The sequence below is a fragment of the Pteropus alecto genome, unplaced genomic scaffold (assembly GCF_000325575.1).
Source record: "Pteropus alecto unplaced genomic scaffold, ASM32557v1 scaffold134, whole genome shotgun sequence".
Lineage (NCBI taxonomy): Eukaryota > Metazoa > Chordata > Mammalia > Chiroptera > Pteropodidae > Pteropus > Pteropus alecto.
In genome coordinates this window covers 1,023,570-1,044,078 of record NW_006436283.1, presented here as the reverse complement: position 1 = coordinate 1,044,078, position 20,509 = coordinate 1,023,570, and the positions used below count along the sequence as shown (strand labels likewise).

Sequence of the window (20,509 nt, the reverse complement as noted above, 5' to 3'; positions counted from 1 at the left end):
AAACAGACTGCAGAGGTGATAGCGAGGGCGGCCGGACACCCACCTGGAGCGGAAGCCTCCCCCTTGGGTAGCCCGAGAATGATTTAGGGGCCGGCTGCTCTGCGACCCAGCTGACCCAGGGCTGGCCCCCAGCTGGGAGCCCAAGCAGCTGCAGGAGCACCCCTCTGCCCAAGTTGCTCCCAGTCCCCCGACTCCAGCCAGAGTGACAAGGCTCCTTCCTCAGATGCCCTTCCCCGGAAAACTGGGGCCTCATGGGGGATCTTTGGGCCATTGCTGGGGGCGGCAGGGTTTCGGTGAGTGGGGCCAGCTTCCCAGCCCAGCCGCCAGCCTTGCCACAGGCTCTCACCAAAGTGCCTTTGCTCATCCTATGCCATGGCAGAGATGATCTCACTGTCACCCTGGACAGCCAGACTGCATCTGTCCCTTGATGTCAAGTGACTGTTACTGGGCCATCCAAGGCAGACGGGCGTCTCATCAGCAAAATCCCACGTAGGACGGAGTGGTCAGCAGTAAATCTTTGTCTGCTGGCACGCGGGACTGAGGGGCAGAGGCTGAGAAAGGGTATGTCCAACGTCTGGGGTGGGGGTGCCTGAGGGTTCCACTTCCAGAAGTGAGCCTGGGACTGGGGCTACTTCAAGGAGAGGTGGTGAGGAGCCCCTTGCAGATGCTACAGCCCGTGGCTAGGGCCTCAGTGTGGGTGCTGCCCCTTCCAGCCCAGCCACCTGAGGCAGCCTCAATCCCAGGCCCAGCTGCTGGGCAGGGGACAAGGAGAGGGTGACGCTAGCTTTCTTTGATCTTGTACGTCACCTGTTGAGAGCATCTGCCTCCTCCTTGGGTAGAGTTTTGAGGCACTAAGGCGTTGGGGAAAGGGTGTGGGGTCGGGCCACCTAATGAGGCGTCTTAAGAGACGTGAGTGTTCAGGCCGAGTTACAGGCACCCCCTGGGGAGGGTAGGCCTAGCCCCCGTTTGCTTGCAGAGGAACTGAGCTCCGAAGTAGGTAACAGGGAGGCGCAGGGCCCTAAAAGGAAAGGCGGTACTCCGTCCACTGAGCTTTTGCTGCCTTTCTGTCCCGACGTCGCGAGCTGCGGTGCAGATGTCGCCGCTGGGTGCGTTTGGGGACCAGGTCTAAAGCCGCCTTTGCGGCCTGCCGCGCCCATCCTTGGGTCTATCATGAGGCGTGAACCAAGAGATCAACCGCCACAGGCCCCGAGGAGCGGAGAGCGGGTAGGAACGGTGCGGGGGCGCCCTCCAGGGGCCGTGACGGGGAAGGCGGCCGACCCGAAGGACCCGAAGTGCGGGGCTGCGTGGGTGGCGCACCCGCTGGGCGGGAAAGCTGGCGGCTCTCCCGCACCCGGCCTTGGGATCCCGTAGGCCAGCGCCCCCGACTCTCCCGGCACCCCGTGTTCCTGATTAGATCGCAGGTAACTTGGGAACCAAAAAGGGAGCTTCCCTGTGGTAGTAAAATGTAAGACGCCTCTTGGGGTGATTCTGCTGGGTGTCTGCCTGGGGCTCCCAGACGGCGGGGCTGGGGAGGCGCGGAGGCAGCTCCAGCTCGGAGCTGGGGGAGGGGCACGGAGCAGGAACTGGGTCTGTTTTTATCCCCATCCGGTGAAGTCGTGTGCCCCGGGCCATGTCTCTGGAATGGCCACGGCCTCTGGTAGGGAATGCTTGCCTCCTAGTGAGGCATCCCGCCCTTCACCGTTCACTTGGTGGGATGGAGAACTGTAGCGGAGTTGCACACACCTACCTAGTACAGCAGGGCGTCCTAGCCCACCCAGAGGTAATAGACACCGCCCTCTGAACTTGAATCCTACCACACAAAAGTGCGGTCCAAGAGTACTTTTGGAGCAAAGAGACACTGTTTCCAGTCTTAGGGCTTTAAATGTTTTCACGGCTTCGTTGAAACTTACTTCCCATACCACAGAATTCACCCACTTAAAGCGCGCAAGTCCATGGTTTGGCTATATGACATCACTGACTTTTTAACGTGGTGAAATATGTGTAACATAAAATTTACTATTTGAAAACCATTGTTAAGTATGCAGTTCAGTGACATTAAGCACAATCGGTGTTGTGCAGAGGTCACATCACCACCATCTCCAGAACTTTCATCATCCCACTGAAACCTTGTCGCTTTAAGTTATATGCCCCTTTCTTCCACCCCCTGGGTCTTCCTAAGCTTAACCTACCTTCTGTCTCAATGAATTTGACTATTCTAGATGTTTCATATAACTGGAATCATACAGCATTTGTCCTTTTATGTCTCACTTATGTCACTCAGCATAATGTCTTCGAGGCCCACCCATGCTATCACAGGACAAACTTTTCCATAATGGCTGCACCAGCACTGCATGAAGGTTCCAATTTCTCTACATCCTCGCCAACGCTTCTTATTTTCATTATTGTTATTTAGTATAGCGCTAATTTTAAAAAGTAACATTTCCGTTAGAAACTATATATTTGTTGAAAATAATTTATAAAATACTGAGAAAGAAAACGTTTTGTATTTACCTCCAATGCCACCACCTAAAGATGACTGCCGCTCATTTTTGGTAATACTATTGGTTTTCTTAAGTGTAAACTTGTTTGCTTTCTAAGGCCCTGTTTTTTGGAATGGCAGGATAGCAGCGAGGAAAGAGAGATGGCAGGAGGCTACTGCGAAACCCTGCGAGGGTCGCCCAGGTCAGTCCCCGGCCAGCGTGGGGTGGGGGTCATGTCGGGCAGTCTGCGGGTCTATGCACAGGTCCATTATCAGAGGCGACCAGGATCGCGGGCTCACTCGCGGCCTCATTTCCCTCCCTGAAGGGCGGCTGCGAGAGAGTTTAAGGAGCGACCACGCGGGCCCTGCGCCGGCGGCCCGCATGCGACCCGGCCACAACCCAAGCCACCTAAGCAGCAGCGCGGCCAGGCCTGCCAGGAGCCGCGCACCCATTGGCGGAGAGTGCGGCCTTCCGGGCCAATCACAGAGGGCGGTAGCTCAGCTGCCAATGGGAGTGCGGTGGGCGGGGAGAGGACAAGCGCGTGCGCACTGGGCGCCGCGCGCGACCCATTCCTCGCCACCTGGAGGTTGCTGCAGGGGAGTCCCCGGGTTCCTCGGGGTCTTCTTTTGAAATCCGTCCCCGGCCCTACCTCCCGAGGGTCTCGCAAACGTGCTGCCCCTCTCCGGCAGTGCGGGGACCCCCTCACGCCCTGCCATCCCACGCACCCTGGGCACCCCGAACTTCTAACCAGGACTGGGAGGTGGAAGCCCTGTTTTGCCGCGGAGCTGTCATTATTGTAAGAGAATAAACGCTCACTACAAAAGGGAGACGCAGAATTTACGAGACGGCCCCCTCGGAGCCCGGTGGGCGACATCTGGCTGCGACATTAGGCAAGAGGAGTCCCATTATCCAGAGACAAAGGCGGCCCTGGCCCTCGAGGCCGCAACGGCGGGGGTCCCTGTCGGCCCCCTACTCAGGCGGGCGCGAGACAGCGGAGAGTCTCGGCGGCGGATCGCGTGCTCCCCGGTTCGGGGCGGGCCAGCCCTCACTGCCCGTGGCGTGCTGCCCCCCTCCCCTCCCCTCCCCTCTCCTCCCTCCTCTCTCCCTGCGGGTCCTCTTCCGTCCCTCCCCCCACCCCTCCCCCAACCTGGCAGCCAAGCGCCAAGGTTAAGAGGAAAGGCTTCGGGACAATTTTCACTTAGTCAGCTCTGCTTGGGACAATAACGGACAGAATCAAGGCGTCTGCGACGCCCGCCCCTTCCGCGGAGATAACTTATCGAGGGTTCTGAAGGGCGCGCGGGGGCCGGGGATCTTCCGGGACAGGATCTGGCCCCTTCCCAGGGAAGCCCGGCCTCCCGCAGGGTCCGGCGGCCCTGCCGCCCGCGCAGCCCTACCCTCGGGCCCCGCCTCCGCCCCTGTCCGGCCGGGTGGGGCTGTGCACAAAGGCCGCGGGGACCCGCAGCCTCAACGCGGAGAAGTCCCTTGCACGTGACCCTGACCCAGCTGACCTAGACCGAGGCCCCGGGGCAGCCCAGGGGAGCCCTCCAGGACTGTGGGGCCTCCAGGAAGGGGGATGGGCTGAGTGAGCAGACCGGCGAGCAGGTGTTGGCCCGCACTCCCTCCACGCGGAGAGCCTAGCCGGGTGCAAGGAGCCCTTTGGAGACCGATGGGAGTGGCAGGGCAGGCCACACCTCGCCCCTGAGCACAATGCCCCACCCCCGGCCGTAGGGATCTGTGACCGGAAGAACCCGGGGAACCTATCACCCCCATCTGCCTCCCTCCTCCCTGTTGCAGAGAGGCCTTTGATCCCCAAGGGCTGCCCGGGTGTAGGTCAGAAATGCCCCAACCTGCGCGGGGCGGGCGGGGAGGGGGGAGGGGGCGGGACCCAGCCAGGCGGGGCTCTGCCTCTCACACCTGGGGAAACCTGAGTGGCTCTGCTCCTGCCGGTGCCCTTGCCCAGCTGCCACACTGCACCCAGAGAACCAACACCCACCAAAGCCTTCTGGGGACTCGCAGGCCTCACCTAATCTGACCTCCCTGCCCCACGTACCACCATCGCATGGCCCCATGGCCTCCCTGCAGCTCCTGGAGTGCGCCCAGCTGCCCTCACCCTCTGGGGCATGCTCCTCCCCCTTGCCGCTAGCGGTCCCCGTCTTCTCAAACCTTTGCTCGAATGTTTGCCTCCGGCCTCCTCTTTGAACTTGGACCCCGCCTCTCCCATCTCCTCCCCGTGCCAGTCCGAGCTTTGTTCCTCGAGCTCTAACACACCACAGTGTCCTTGTCTTTCGTCTTTCGTGGTGTTTCCCTCAACTGGGACAGGAGTTCTTTCTGCCCATTGTGTTCCCAGCTGCATCCTGCCTGGCTCCCAGGAGGCCCTCTCCAAGTATTCACTGACAATAACGTAGTGACCACAAATCCATATAGATCCGTAGACCCCCTTTCCTGTCGAGGTCCTCCCTCCCGGCCCTGCATCAGAGCCAGTGCTGTGGGCTCGCGGCCACTACGCGTCTTACACGATGAAACGTTGATTTTCTCAGCGGATCGAGGGGCCTCTATCAACCCACGAGGAAGACAGCAGCACTTCGGTAGGAAAGAGGCAGCGGCGGTGAACAGACACTCCAGGACGGCCCCAGACGGCTGGGAAGAGGCTCCGCCCTCCGGAAATCAGACATGCACGTGCAGACGACCTGAGGCCTCCTTCTCACCTGGCAGACTTGCAAACATTGCAGGGTGGTCATGGCTGGTGTTGGTGGGAAAAGGCGCCCACGGTGAGAGGCAGGACAGGCCCCCCAAGCCCTTGCAGGTTTGCGTGGAGGACCCAGTTGGAGGGGAGGGGGCCTCATGCCAGCTCCTCAAGAAACCCAGGCTCAGCTCCGGCTGTGCAGGAGCCCTGAGCTGTCGCCGCACTGTACAGCCACACGCGAGGATGCCAGCAAGACCTTCCCCGCCAGGACGGCCCCCTGCTGCCTGCCCCGTCTCTTTCCCAGCGCAGACTGCATCTGATGTTCCCGAAGCACTAGCCAGCCTGGCCGGTGGGTGCCAAGTTGGTGGGGGGACTACACTCTCGACCTGCCCCTCATTAGCCCAGGGGCACTGTGCAGTTGGCAGGAAGCAGCCAGAGCAGCCCCCGAAATGCTCATTAAAGAGCCGATCAATCACCGCTCCATCCCCTCCCCCACCCTCTGAGTCATGGCCTGACGTTCTTGACTTTGAGGCATCTAATTTATCTTTAAAATGGGCAGGACCTGTACAGGGGCCCGGCAGAAACGAGAACTGACAGTATCTCCTGACTCTGGGTGGCTGGTGCAGCAGGTCCCCAGCACTGGAAGCTGTCCCAGACTCCCTGACACGCCCGGCGTGGCTCTGGGCCACTCACTGTGCAGTGGCTGCTGCTGTCCCCAGCAGCTGGCCTCTCTCCCCCATCCCCAGCTGGCAGGACAGCGGTGCCTGGGGCGGGGCGAGGCGCTGGGCCCGATGAGGCTGTGGGGACAGTGCATTTATTCCTTTGCCTAAACAGCCAAGACAGGCAAGATCTGTGAGCATCACGCAAAGGGACTTTCTTGCAGCGAATGAATGTTTTCAGGAAAAAGAATCAGAGAAAGTGTCCAAGAGAATTCTGTGTCTATGCTGGACAGGCCGAAGCCGTCAGAGCCTGCAGGGCTTCCTGAGAAAGGATTCCAGAAGAATCCCAGCAAAAGAGCCACCTTTTACTTTCTAGGAGTGGCCATCAACCTGCTTTGAGTGGACCCGAGGCATCTTAGTAACAAACATGTAGCCAGGAGACACCTGCAAAGCAGCAGCCACCTGTGGTGGGCTCCTGGGATGGCCCCTGGTCCTATGCCCTGGGGTCCCCTCCCACACTGCACCGGGGTCAGCTATGTGACCTGTGGAACAGGGCAGAGCCGATGGCGCTTCTGAGATTAGGTCGTGAGACACTGCAGCTGTCACTTCTGCCCTGCGAGAAACAGAGGCCTCCGGCCAGCAGCCACGTGAGCCCGTTCCGTTAAGTCATCAGAGACCGTGGACCCAGCAGTGTGGGAGACCCTGAGCCAGGACCACCCAGGAAAGCCACACGCAGAAGCGACGTGCCACCCAAAGCAGAAGGCGGAGCGGATGCCGCGGTGCCCACAGGAGCCAGCTGTGAGACCGGAGAGCGGAGGCACTGTGGCCACGGCGGCCCGCGCCCGACGGAGGACAGCGGGCGGGGGCGGGCCCCGGCCTGGCCCAGGCAGCTCCCCGGTCCTCCTGGCATTCGTTGCACGTGGTGCCCCAGCCCAAAGGTCTTGCTCCCCCTGTGCACTGCGAGATCACACGGGTGAGGAAACCGAGGCACGAAGAGGCTGAGTGACCTCGCTGAGATGGCACGGCGCAGCCGTTCGGTGGCACAGCCAAGATCCCAACCTGGCAGGCGGGCTGCGAAGCCGCGCTCTTAACCACTGCCGTCGCCGCTTCCCGCCTGTTGGGGTGGCCTCCCATCAGCCATGCTCCCCACATCGGCCACCACGGGGCCTGCCCCCAGCTGCCCCTATATGCAGGGAGGTCAATACTGTCTCCCCCAGCTGATTGGTCAGGCTGTCCAGGTGTCGGCCAATCAGAACACAGTTTCCCTGACCGCAGATCAGCGGCACCGCTGGGGACTTTGGGTCTAGTCTCGCCTGAGCCTAGGCGCAGTGTAGGGGAGGGCAGATCCGCAGTTACTTTGCCACCTTGAAAGAGGCCAACGCAAGCACAAAGCAGGCAGCTGGGACGGGCAGAGCTGAGAAGACCAGAGAGAAGCCTGCAGAGCCCTGATCAATTTGTGCCTGAAGCATCTGGCTAGTTAGAAGCTCCATGCAAGGGCCAAAGACCACTGCCTGCCCCAGCCCTGCAGCTCGGCCTATGCTGGCAGGTCAGATGTTCCCATTGAGACCTTGTGTCTTGAGGTAGTGACAGAAAGAAGTAGATTCTTTGGACCAGCAGCAGCGGCACTGAGAGTTTGGGTCCCCACAGTAGAGGGTACAAAGGCAGGGGACCCCACAACTGGACCACTCTGGGTGCACCAGGCCAGATGCCGGCTTCCTCGGCTCCTGCCCACCTGCCAGGAACAGCTCTCGGTGGCTTCGGCGGGCTGCCCGATCTCGTTCCCCAAACCATGTCGTCTCACTTTGTCATGCAGGGTTGGGGACCTGTTGCTTACAACCAAAAATCCTCACTGAGGACATGGCCTGTGATGAACGTTGTAGTACGTGACAGAGCCATCGGGCACCGTGCAAATCTCACCTGGCCCAAGGTACGCCAGCTGAGAACGGGGTACCAGCTGGGGATAAATTCAAATGCAAGCAGCAGAACGCCCGATTAACGGGAGTAAACGCGCAGGGGCTTATTTCCCTCGTACGACCAGAACTCCAGAGGTGGAGTGTCCCCATCAGGGCCCTGGACGCTCTCGGTCTTTTCGCTTTGTCTTCTGTCGCAGGTGGACTTGGACTTTTGTCCTCATGGTTTACAAGCTGGCTGCTGGAACTCCAAACATTTCATACACCTCCACGGTCAAGGCATGAAGAAAGGAGGAAAAAGCAGGGCCAGCCATATCCGTCCCCTTTTATAGAAAGAAACCTCCCAGAAGTCCCTGCTGCGAATTCTCCCTCAGGCCACACTGGCCAGAACAGGCCACATGACCACCCACCCTGGGAAGGTTCTGAGAGAGCAGGAAACCAGGTTGCTGTGGTTGGCCTTGACCGTGACGGGCAAGGTCACTATGCAGATTTCAGTCGTTGCTTCTGCATCGATAAGAGTTTCTAGAGATGAGGTCACCTCCCCCTTCCTGGGACAGCCGGGGAGACCCCGCACACACGGACGCTCCCCACACAAATGTCCATGTCTCTTACAAGTGAGTAACTTCTGCTCAGTTTTCAGAGCCTCTCCCTTGCCTGCTCTTTCTTAAAAATAAACAGCTAAAATAATCCTTATGCCAAAAGACGTGTTTCGGGGTGACAGATTCTGTTCTCCTTCAGCTCCTGGAGACAAACTTGTGCAGCATGTGACCGTACTGAGTACTGTAGACGACTTGTGTAACGCAACATGTCACTAACATGCTGATAAAAGAAAAATCAGGTCATGGAAAAGCATCCCCCTTATGTGTGAAAAGATGTCGGTGTCATTACTGCAAAGCATAGAAGGGGCGTCTGCTTCTGGCCAACGTGGGGTAAGGGTGTGGGGTAAGGAGAAAACAGGGAAGAAAATGCAGGAAGCAGCTGCGTGTGGACTGTGGCTCCTGGGAGGCGATCCCTGCGGTGGCCTCGCTGGCGCCTGGAGGCCCTGTGTGGACTAAGGCACAGAGCACAGAGGCTCCCTGAGTTGAGACACGGAGACTGGAGCTTGGCGAGGCTGAGGCGGTCGGGACTGCGGGCCGTGCCCACGCGAAGGTGGCATCAGCTCCAGCCTCGACACGGAGGCCCCTCTAGGCTTAAATGCGTGTGCAAGGAAACCCACGAGACCCAGCGAGGAACGGCTCCCAGAGAGCTGCAAGCCAAGCTCACCGGGGACCGAGAGGCACTTGGGCTCCCGTGGGACCTCATTAAGCACTCGGCACATTTGGTGAAGATTCCGCAAGAGTCACATGAGCCGCCGGTCTAGACAATCCCAGAATCAAAGGCGGATCTAGGCTCGTTTTAACAAAGCTTTCAAATCACCTCAGAAAGATCAAACTGCTCTGCCATGAGCTGACTTCCTGTCAAAACAAACTCCAACACTCTAAAAAAAAAAAAGACAATGAAATCCAGAGATTCAAGACTATAACATTTACAATGTTCAGCATTGGGTGAAAGCGACTAGACATGTAGAAGCAGGAAAATGTGATTCATAACCAGGAGAAAAAGCAGCCGACAGAAACAGACCCGGGTATGAAAGAGACGGTGGGATCAGCAGACAAGGGTTTTAAAACAGAGGTTTTACATGTTCAAGAATTTATGTATTTATTTATTTTAGACAAGGCAACCCTTGGTTGACCTCCCAGATTGCAAAGACATTGTCAGTTAACAATCCCTTATTTTTAAAAAAATTTTTTATGCCTGCAGCACCTAGTCTTCCTAGGTGGTCTCCCATCCAAGTACTAACCAGGCCCGACCCTGCTTAGCTCCCGAGATCAGATGGGATCGGGCTTATTCAGGGTGGCGTGCCCGTAAACTAAAAGAATTTAAAACAAAATGGAACATCTAATGCTGAAAAATACAATACTTGAAATTAAAAATGAACTGTGGGCTTAATAGCAGCAGATAGACAAGCCAAACAAAATATCAGTGAGCCTGGGGACATAACAATAGAAATAGTGCAAACTAAATCACTGGCAGAGACTGTGAAAAACAAGTAGAACCTCAGCCACCTGCAGGACAACAGCAATTAGTCTGACATATATGGAACTGGGATCCAGAAGGACAGGAGGCAATGACAGAACATACAATTTGTGAAGAAAAAATGGCCGACATTTTTCTAAATTTATTGAAAACTATAAACTCACAGATGCAAATATTTGACAAATCCCAAGCAAAATTTGAACACACACACACACATACACACCAGCACACGTTTAAATCAAAATTTTGAAAACAAGTGAGAAAGAGAAAAGCTTAAAAGTAGCCAGAGTGAAAAAATACTCATTATTTCGGGAAGCAAGGGTAAGAATGACTGCAGACTTAAGTAAGAAACAATGCAAACAAGAAGACAATGAAATTGACAAATCCCAAGCAAAATTTGAACACACACACACACATACACACCAGCACACGTTTAAATCAAAATTTTGAAAACAAGTGAGAAAGAGAAAAGCTTAAAAGTAGCCAGAGTGAAAAAATACTCATTATTTCGGGAAGCAAGGGTAAGAATGACTGCAGACTTAAGTAAGAAACAATGCAAACAAGAAGACAATGAAATAAATTGCTAAAAGGAAAAAAAAAATCCATCAACATAGAATTCCATATTAAAAAAAAAAAAAAGGCCCTTCGAAAATGAAGGCAAAATCAAACTTTTTAGACAAAAAAAAAAAACCTGAGATGACTCATGGCCAGCGGACCTGCACTATGAGAAATGATACTGGAAGCTACAAGCTGCATGGAGAGAGAGAGAGAGTGCCCACGATGGGAGTCGGGCAGGCGAATTTTCTTTCTCTTCTGACTTTCTTTAAAATATAGTTTACTTTAAAGCAGAAACACGCTTTAAATGTAAATAGGTTAATATTTAAAAAATGGAATATGCTGTGCTGTGCAAACACTAACCGTAAGAGAAAAGCTTGCTATGTTAATGTGAGACGGTGTAGATTTTAAGGACGAGGAATATTATCGGAGGTAAAAATGTAATAATAATTCTAAAGGTATGTAACAAAGCTCCAAATGAATGAGGCGAAATCTCACAGAACAGTCACAAGTAGAACTGGAAATGTCAACTTCCTCTCAGAAATTGAGATAACGATTGAAGAAGAAATTAGCAAGGGCCTGGAAGACTTGGACGCTCAACGCCGTTCAAACTGCACGGAACATCCGCAGAATAAAACACACCCGACATGGCAGAATGCACTTCCTTTTCAAGTGCACCTAGAGAATGTACTAAGAGTGACCAAATTCTGGGCTATAAAACACGTTTTAATAAATCCAAAAGGATTGTTCTCTGACCACAATGGAATTAAAGTAGAAATCAACAACAGACGTTCTGGAAAAATTAAAAATCTTTGAAAGTAAGCATATTTCTAAATAAACCATGGATTACAAAAGAAACCACAAGAGAGATTATAACATGTTTTGAATCAGATGGTATCAAAAACAATATATCAAAATTTTGGAAATGTGGCTAAAACAGTGCTGAAGATATATACAGTTTATGTCTTTGTATTTTTTTTAAAAAAAGAAAGGTCCTAAATCAATGATCTATGCTTCTATCTTAAGAACTGGACAAAAGAAGAGCAAATTAAACCCAAAATAGAAGGACGAAGAGAATGGCGAAAATCGATGATAATGATACAGAAAATGAATAAGCAATGGAGAAAAAGCAGTGAAATCGAAAGCTAGTTCTTTGAAAAGTTCGATAATTTTGATAAACCTCTAGCTGAATCGTGTCCCCTCGAAATTCACGTGTTGAGGCCTTAACCCCCAGCCTCTCAGAATGCGACGGCGTTTGGAGAGAGTATCTTAAAAGAGGGGATCGGTTAGAATGAGGCCGTGGGGTGGGCCCCATCCTGTACGACAGGAGTCCTTGTAAAAGGACGAGATGAGGACACAGGCCCATGCGGAGGGACAGCCATGCGAGGACACGGGGAGGAGGCGGCCGCGGAGAGAGGCCTCAGGAGAACGGCCCTGCCGACACCTTGCTCTGCGACTTTGGCCTCCAGAATTGTGAGAAAATAAACTTTGATTGTTTAAGCCACCCAGTATGTGGTACTTTATTATGGCAGCCACTGCAAACTAATAAAACTGGTCAAGATAAAAAAGGGAAAAATCACATATTACCAATATCAGGAAAAAGAGTGGATATTCCGCAGATCATATACACATTAAAAGGGTAATAAAACAGCGTATAGACAACTTCATGCCAGTAAGTCTGACAAATTATACAAAACAAATTTCTTGAAATAACACAAATTGCCAAAACTGATAGAAGCAAAATTATGTATGTACATACATATGTGCACACACACACACAGATGCACACATGCGTACATTACAAACTCCAGGCCCACACGGCTCCATCGGAAAATTCTGTCAAACATCCAAGGATGAGAAAATACCAAACAGTGTTCTACAAACTCTTTCAGAATATAGAAGAGGAAACACCCTTCGGCTCATTTTTCAGGCCAACGTTAACCCTCGGATTTGGCAAATAGACTACAAGAAAAGACCACTAACCTGCAAAGGGATATGTCTCAAAACGACCGCCAGGGGAACCCGTGGCGCCCTGGCAGACTCAGGCGGCAGCCTGTGACAGACGGAGGCGTCACAGTGAGCGGGGTTTATCCCAGGAACCCGAGGTTGGTTTACCATTCGAAAGTCAGTCGATGTGAAATTCACCACGATAAAAATAAATGAAAAGAAAGTACACGATCTTCTCAATGATGAGGGAACATTATGTGACCCATTTATGATGGAAACAAAACTCATCAAAATAAAACTTGATGAACGCTTCCTGAATCTGATACAGAGCGCCCGTGGAAAAGCCACAGCCGACCGTCCTGAACGACGACGGACTGAGAGCATGCTGTGACAAGGAGCAAGACAAGTGGCTCCTGCCACTCTGCTGGGTGTCGGGCTGGAGATGTGAGCCAGTACCAGGCGAGCAGTAATCAGTGAGTCAAATTAAAGGCAAATGCATGTGAGAGAAACAGTAAGACGTTCCTCATCCACAGGGTATGATCATGTACGTAGAACATCTGCTTCCAGAAACTCTGCAGTGGAGACACCTGGCCAACACCTCAGCCAGGAGGCCAAGGTCACATCAGCCGTGAGGAATGGAGAGCACGGAGCCTTGATGTCACTTGATGAGAAGGGTGCTTGGCCCTGTGGTCTTTCTCCCTGAAAGGCATGAGCCCAGACTGATCGTGAGGAAGGTCAGGCGAATCCCAGCAGAGGGACAGTCTACGGAGTCCCCACCCAGCACTGCTCGCAACTGTCAAGGTCACCCAAAACAAGGACCGTCTGAGAGACGCAGCCCACCAGATGTGACGACTAAATGTCACGTGGGATCCTGGAGCAGAAAAGTGACAATGAGCTAAAAACGAAGAAATATGAATAAAGGATGGACTCTGGTTAATAAAAATGTGTCACTTGGCTCGTGAATTGTAACAAACGCGCCACACGGGAGTAAGATGTGAGGCCCTGGGTGCAGGGGGTGCGGGAACTCTGCGTACTATCCTTGCAACTTTTCCGTAAATCTAAAACTGTCCTAAAATTAAAAGATTAGAGAAGGAAGAAAGGGAGGGAAGAAAAAGAAAGAAAAACGTAGAAAGATACGTTTAACTTGGGAGAGCACAGACTAGTCCATATCTTCGTCTTTTTTAAAGCACAAAAAAAATGAAGCCCGTTCCCACGCGCCCACAAACTCTTCCTGGATGGGCGGCGACCTCGGCTTTTCGCACTAATTTGCCTGAGTTCGAATGTTCCGCCTTCGCAGTCAGACGTAACGCGTTCTTCTTTCAATAAATACGTGTCTGCGTCCCGGAGTTTCCTTCAGACCTTCTACATGGCAGGGGCCATCCCTCGTGGGGACAGGGGCTCTGAGGAGACCAGTCCAAAGCGGCCAAGTGCTGCGGTCACAGTGAGGGAGCAACAGCTGTGGGGCCCTTCGTGCCCCCAGGGCGCCCCTGGTTCTTTACCAGCCCTACGAAGCGGACGGGAAGTCTGAGGACTGGCCCCTCCTGTCCTGCTGGGGGGACGCGGCCCCCAGGGCCTCCTCTCCAGGGCAGTTTCAGTCCTGCTGCCTTGGGCTCTGCCTTCCTCGGCGGGGGCCAGCTGGTCCGCAATGACCGGTCCCCTTGTCCTCACCGGCCAGCAGCAGCGCGCCTGGCCTGGGCAGACAGAGATGAAGCAAGGAGGGCTGTGGACTAGCGGTCAAGCCGAAATGCTGCGGCCCCTGGGTGGCGGCCAGGCTGACGCGGAGCCGTGTCCGGGGCCCTGCTCCCCACGCTGGCGACAGCACTGGATGGGACCCAGGGCAGGATCCCAGGGTCTTGGGATCCCAGAGCGCCCCCCACCCCTACCCCAGGAAGCACAGGCTGCGTTTCTAGAAAGGACAGGGCAGGGGCAAAGGGTGGGTGTGATGCTGGGGCAGTCGCGGCTGGGGGAGGGGCAGGTGGCCCGGACAGGGCGGGACCAGTGCGCTGGTCACTGCTGAGGCTTCACCTTGGGACGGCTGAGTCACCCCCTCCCCTGGGAGCGGGGGCCCAGACGTCCAGCTTCATGTCGACCTCTACTCTGGGGAGACCGTGTCACGGGAAGAGGAGGCACGTGGTGCCGGAATCCTTATGGCTGGGTCGGCGCCTCAGAGTCCTGGACGGCCAGCTCCACGTCCACGCAGATGGAGGCGGGGCACCTGCGCTCAGCCGAGTCGCAGAAACGGCCCGTGTCCATCAGCGGATGAGTGGACAGACACAATGAGGTCTGCACACGAAACAGAGCCTCGGCCTTAGAAACGAAGGACGTTCGACAGAGTGGGTGAGGAACCCCGAGGACACCGTGTTCAGTGAAATAACCCAGGCACTTAAATTCTCTATTGTTTTTCTTTTGATACCTGTGGCTTTGGTGTAAAATCCCAGAAATCATCGCCAAACCCAGCGTCGTGACGCTTTTGGCCCGTGTTGTCTTCCCAGAGTTTTGTTGTTTTAGATCTCACGTTTAAGTCCTGGATCCCTTCTGAGCTGATCTTTGCGTACGGTGCTAGGTAAGGGTCCAGCTTCTTTCTCCCCGTTTTCCCAGCCCCGTTTGATGAGAAGCCCCTGTCGAGTGGTCTCGGCTCCCTTGTCCACATCATCTGACCGCACGTGGGAGGGCGTATCTTTGGCGCCTCGTCCCTTCCATGGTCTCTGTGTCTGCCTTTATGCCAGGACCACACTGTTTTAATGACCGTAGCTTCGTAGTAAGTTTTTAAATCAGGAAGCGTGAGTCTTCCCGTTTTTAATTCCTTATTTCAAGATCGTTTTGGCTCTTTGGGGTCCCTTGAGATTCCATGTGAATTTCAGGATGGGCTTTTCTGTTTCTGCAAAAAAAAGTCATCAGGATTCGGACAGGATTGCATCGAGTCTGCAGATTGCTTGGGTAGTAATGGTGACACCAACTCTTCCCACCCACAAACACTGTGTGTCTCACTGCGGTGTGTCTTCTGAAAGTTCTCTCTCAGCAGGGATTTGTAGTTTTCATTGTGTAAGTCCTTACCCCTTTGGTTAATGCCTAATTAATTATTTCTGGTGCTATTGTAAGGACACATTTTATGTTATGTATATTTTACCACAATTTTTAAAAAAAAATCTTTTTTAAAACAGTGTGGTCCTGGCATAAAGGCAGACACAGAGACCATGGAAGGGACGAGGCGCCAGGGAGGGAGACAGACGAGGGACACAGGGGTGGCACCTGCATATACTGTGATGCTGTGTCAGGCAGGAGAGGCCCAGTGACGCCGTGTAACAAGTGACCAGCGTCATGGACTCACAGCAGCAGGGAAGGGCTCCTGTCTTATTCACGCTGTGCATCCATCCAGCTGGCTCTGCTGGCCCCTCAGGCCTCCGGGCTGACGGCAAAGCCTACGCCTGCAACGCTGTGGCCCCAGAGCAGAGGGAAGAGAGAGCAGGGCCACCCCACGCTGCTCGTGACTCCGATTTCATTACCTAAACCACGTCCCATTGCAACACTGGCTGTGCACCGGGGTGGCCCCCCCATAGGGCACCCCTCGTAGGGGGCCCGGCAGGGAACTGAGAGGGGAGCTTCCCAGAGGGACAGCTGGATGGCTGGTTGTTGGGGGATGAGGCTGCAGGGCAGCACCATTGTTGGGGACACTGGGGGGGCTCTGTGTGCAGCAGGTGACCCCCCAGCATCAGTGGCTCATGTGCTTCTCAGAGGAGAACACCCCGTGGGGAGGCTTCTGGGGCTCTGGGGGGGCTTCTAACCAGAGAGGATCCTGGAGGCCGGTCTGTCACCAGACAGCAGCCTCTCCAGTGTGAGTTCTCACACTCTCTCCTTCAAACAGTCTGTCCACAACTAAAACACTGGCCACTTGGGATGAGAGGGCCTTGAACTTGAAATTGCATCCAATAAAACACAGTGTCCACCTCTCTCCCAGGGACGGGGAGTGTGGGTTGGAACGGCTGCTGGTCATGCTCTGGGCGTGTGGTCAGGCCCCCTGGCCCTGCAGGTCAGCGGTTCCGGCCTCCTGCTCCCGAGTCCACTCCTCACTCCGCCTCACCATCGGGACACCCGGTCGCCCCAGCGAAGGGGAGCCTTTCAGAGGTACCCAGACCCCAGTATCTGAGACTCTTCTCCACGGAGGCACCCCTTCTGGAAGCTTCCACTGACTGGTGTTTATGACAGTCAGCCTTTGAGGTTTCAGCTTCCTGTGCGTTCGCTCTGCCGGGCCCGTGGCTGCAGACTTTGCTGTTTCATGATTTGAGGTTCCCGTAGTCTGGGGGTTAATCCCTTGTGCCCGTCCTGACTGTGGACTGTCAACTATCAACGCGGTTTCCCTTTCCCTTCGTGGGCGTGGGCGAAACGCTTTGATTTGAGCTGATTCATACTTCCAAGTCACGGTGGGTGGCCCCAGCGGCTCTCTTCTCCCAAGCCCCCTCTCCTTTTTCAAAGCTGGGCATTGGGGCGCATGCACCCCATGCTCAGGGCTCCCAGGACAGGTACAACTTTCATGGGGGGGGGTGGCGGGCCAGAGATGACGTCCTCACAAGGGTCGAGGGCGGTCACGGCAGGGAAGCCTCTTTGGGGCGGATGCGCCCGCGGCCAGCAGGCCACGGGCCGGGTGCCACGCCCTAGGACAGGCTGGGCCCGGAGGCCCCCACGGCACCCCATAGCAGACAGCCCACACTCCTTCACTGAGTGGGCAGAGGTCGGGTTGGGCAGCTGGCTGCCATCCCCAGAGCGCCACAAAAAAAGGCCTGTGTCTTTTGTCCTGCAGAAATCTTGTTAACCCACAGGCGGGTGGGGGGGCTGCCCCGTGACCCCCACCCCGCCCCCGCGTGCAGGGTGTGTGTGGAGGGGCCTCGTGAGTCTTCACCTCCATGGGTAGGTCTGTTTGGGGGGCACAGACCCACACAGTAACAGCCCCAGCAGCCGCAAGACCAGGAAGGGCGGCACCAGGTTAAGGCCAGGCAGTGTGGCCGCACCCGACAGCCACCTTCCTCCTCGCCCCGGCCGTCAAATCGACTTGGCACCCGGTCCAGTCTATTGTTCCCTGGGTCCACTCAGTGCCAGAGACTTTTAGTCCGGACTGAAAGTTTAACACTGCCCAGGACCGAAGGGAATTCCAGGGTCCCCGTGAGCGAGGGTGGAGGCCTGTGCTTGGCACCGTCCACTTTCTGGGCAGGCCCTTCGTAACCCCGCTCCAGTCACGTGTCCTTGGGGCCCCTCGCCACCTCCCCATGCAGTTAGAGGTGGAGCGAGAACGCACAACCATCCCCGCTGAGATTCGCTTCCACCCGCTTCGATAACTCCTTTCAGGTTCTCCAAGTCCTTGTCCTGCACCCCCCTCCCCCGTCTAGTTAGAAATCTTACTCCCTGACCTGCGAAAACACAAAGTTCCAAAACTCTAAGAGCTGTGGAAGACCCCCATCTGCCACCAGATGCATGGACCATGAAGCAAGGTCAGAAACAAGGTCCAGCTGTGGAGAACAAGCTGTTGAGGAGGGTGGCACTTGTCACACCGACCGCACCAGCACCTGCCAGCCTGCGAGTCCCAGAGTCCCAGAGCACAGCAGTTCCAGTCGCCTTTGCCTTCCACTCGCAGAGGCAAGCAGCCTGCAACCCCTCCGCCACCCCGAAGCCCCACGTGCTTCACCGGGCCTCATCGCATGCCAACGCTAGGTACCCGAGACGCAACTCCCAGGTCCCAGCCTGAGGGACTCCCAGAGTGCCCAGCTGCTCACTGGGGCTCCTCGCTCCTGAAGCGAGCTCTTCGCCCCAGTCGCTGCGCCACCTGCCCCGGGGATGCCTCAGGCACAAGCCCCCCACCCCCACCCCGCACCCCACAACAGCCACCTGCGCGTTCACTGCGGCACTTTTTATTTTCCTCACAATGTGTTGCTGGGGCCTGACGGTCTCACATGACAGTAAAAAAAAAACAAAATTTGTCATCTCCAAGAATTGGGTACAAAAACCTTACATAAATTAAAAGGATGAGTAAATTTACATGTGTGAATGCAAACTGTTTTCCAACTCAAGGCAAGTAAACCCCCAGGGTGTCCGGCGGGAAAACGTCAGCTAAGGAAGGAGAGCAGGTCCCAATGCCCTCAGACCGGCAGGACAGAAATGACAACTGGTTCAGGACTCGCCAGCCTCTACAGAAATCCTGGAACCGGGCGGCTCTGCACGCTAACACCCTGCACCGGTCAAACGCGGGGTCTCAGATCCTCATCCAGCCGCTCGCTTCAGCCGAGTGACCGAGCCGCGTGTGCTAGGGTTTAAATCAAAGACATGTACAGGGCATTAAACGTGTACCAAAGGAACAGTTAAACTTGATACAAGGTCAAAATCAGCAACCAGGCCTACAATCCAGTGCTGATATCAGATACAAGCTTCAAGGACAAATTTCTTTTCAAAGGCTTATTCCAGTTTCATGAGGCTAGCACGAGGTGTGTACGTTTGCCAGGGCAAATTTTATGCTTGTGATGAACTCATGCAGCAGATGCGTAGCATCTGCCTGCAGTCCGTTTAGAAGCATTTGCGGTGCACGATGGAGGGGCCGGACTCGTCGTACTCCTGTTTGCTGATCCACATCTGCTGGAAGGTGGACAGCGAGGCCAGGATGGAGCCGCCGATCCACACCGAGTACTTGCGCTCTGGCGGAGCGATGATCTGCAAAGGCAAGAGCGTGGCTTTAGCTCCAGGCACCGCCTGCCCGGCAAGGCCTCCCGGGCCACGCCCACGGCCACACTGAACCCACCTTGATCTTCATCGTGCTCGGGGCCAGCGCCGTGATCTCCTTCTGCATCCTGTCGGCGATGCCGGGGTACATGGTGGTGCCCCCAGACAGCACCGTGTTGGCGTACAGGTCCTTCCGGATGTCGACGTCACACTTCATGATGGAGTTGAAGGTGGTCTCGTGAATGCCAGAGGACTCCATACCTAGGAGACAAAGCTGTCCTGTCAGCACCGTGCCTCCCTCTCCAGGTGAAGGGCAGCGCAGCCCTCGCAAGCCTCACCGGGAGTCAACACCTACCCAGGAAGGAGGGCTGGAACAGAGCCTCCGGACACCGGAAGCGCTCGTTGCCGATGGTGATCACCTGCCCGTCGGGCAGCTCGTAGCTCTTCTCCAGGGAGGACGAAGACGCAGCGGTGGCCATCTCCTGCTCGAAGTCCAGGGCAACGTAGCACAGCTTCTCCTTGATGTCACGCACGATCTCCCGCTCGGCCGTGGTGGTGAAGCTGTAGCCCCGCTCCGTGAGGATCTTCATGAGGTAGTCCGTCAGGTCCCGGCCGGCCAGGTCCAGACGCAGAATGGCGTGGGGGAGGGCGTAGCCCTCGTAGATGGGCACAGTGTGGGTGACCCCATCCCCAGAGTCCATGACAATACCAGTGGTACGGCCAGAGGCGTACAGGGACAGCACGGCCTGGATGGCCACGTACATGGCTGGGGTGTTGAAGGTCTCGAACATGATCTGGACAAGAGACAACAGACTCCTTAGCCAAAAGCCAGGGCCCTGGCCCACCCCATGCTCACACGCTGCATGCCGGCATGCCACAAATGTGATGTGTGGAGAAAGGAAAAAGCAGCAAGCAAACACAAACAAGAAACCTTGAGACTTCAGGGAGGAAATGCCAGGAGAGGAACAGAACCCTGGAAATAGTGAAAGAAATCCTTGAATTTCAGAAAACGCAGCTCGACAGAAAATGACTTGTGAACGGACAGGATGGAGTCGCAAGGCAGCGCCTACCTGAGTCATCTTCTCACGGTTGGCCTTGGGGTTCAGGGGCGCCTCGGTCAGCAGCACGGGGTGCTCCTCAGGGGCCACACGCAGCTCGTTGTAGAAAGTGTGGTGCCAGATCTTCTCCATGTCATCCCAGTTGGTGACAATGCCGTGCTCGATGGGGTACTTGAGAGTCAGGATGCCACGCTTGCTCTGGGCCTCGTCGCCCACGTAGCTGTCCTTCTGCCCCATGCCCACCATGACGCCTTGGTGTCGGGGGCGCCCGACGATGGAGGGGAACACGGCCCGGGGGGCGTCGTCCCCAGCAAAGCCAGCTTTGCACATGCCAGAGCCATTATCGATGACGAGCGCGGCGATTTCTTCTTCCATGGCGATCTGCGTGAAGATGCGACCGGCTCAGGCGGGCGCTCCGCCCCGGAACGACGTCCGCGCCAAG

At 55.4% G+C, this 20,509-nt stretch overlaps 1 protein-coding gene, 1 long non-coding RNA gene and 1 pseudogene across 3 annotated transcripts; 1 reads left to right on the top strand and 2 right to left on the bottom strand.

Annotated features, from left to right (window-relative positions):
- The first annotated feature begins 1,284 nt into the window (after nt 1-1,284).
- On the top strand, nt 1,285-3,606 carry LOC112480054. 2 transcript variants are annotated; one of them, XR_003046481.1, is made up of 3 exons: nt 1,285-1,421; nt 2,621-2,682; nt 2,806-3,606. It is a non-coding gene; the product is annotated as an uncharacterized LOC112480054 (long non-coding RNA). The 2 variants fall into 2 exon arrangements; XR_003046482.1 differs by having other exon boundaries at nt 2,599-2,682.
- Nucleotides 3,607-9,523: 5,917 nt separating this feature from the next.
- On the bottom strand, nt 9,524-9,642 carry LOC112480183 (annotated as a pseudogene).
- Nucleotides 9,643-18,191: 8,549 nt separating this feature from the next.
- On the bottom strand, nt 18,192-20,478 carry ACTG1 (actin gamma 1). Its single transcript, XM_006926907.2, has 4 exons — nt 20,080-20,478; nt 19,365-19,803; nt 19,089-19,270; nt 18,192-19,000 (listed from the first exon to the last, which is right to left on the bottom strand). The coding sequence occupies exons 1-4, from the start codon at nt 20,440-20,442 to the stop codon at nt 18,857-18,859; spliced, it is 1,128 nt and encodes a 375-aa protein (XP_006926969.2). The 5' UTR covers nt 20,443-20,478; the 3' UTR covers nt 18,192-18,856.
- Nucleotides 20,479-20,509: the final 31 nt, after the last annotated feature.

Coding starts and splice junctions, on each gene's coding strand:
- ACTG1 (XM_006926907.2), bottom strand. CDS start 20,442: ATGGAAGAAGAAATCGCCGCGCTCGTCATCGATAATGGCTCTGGCATG. Junction 19,271..19,364: donor GTTCCAGCCCTCCTTCCTGG/GTAGGTGTTGAC, acceptor TTTGTCTCCTAG/GTATGGAGTCCTCTGGCATT. Junction 19,001..19,088: donor CGAGCACGATGAAGATCAAG/GTGGGTTCAGTG, acceptor TTGCCTTTGCAG/ATCATCGCTCCGCCAGAGCG.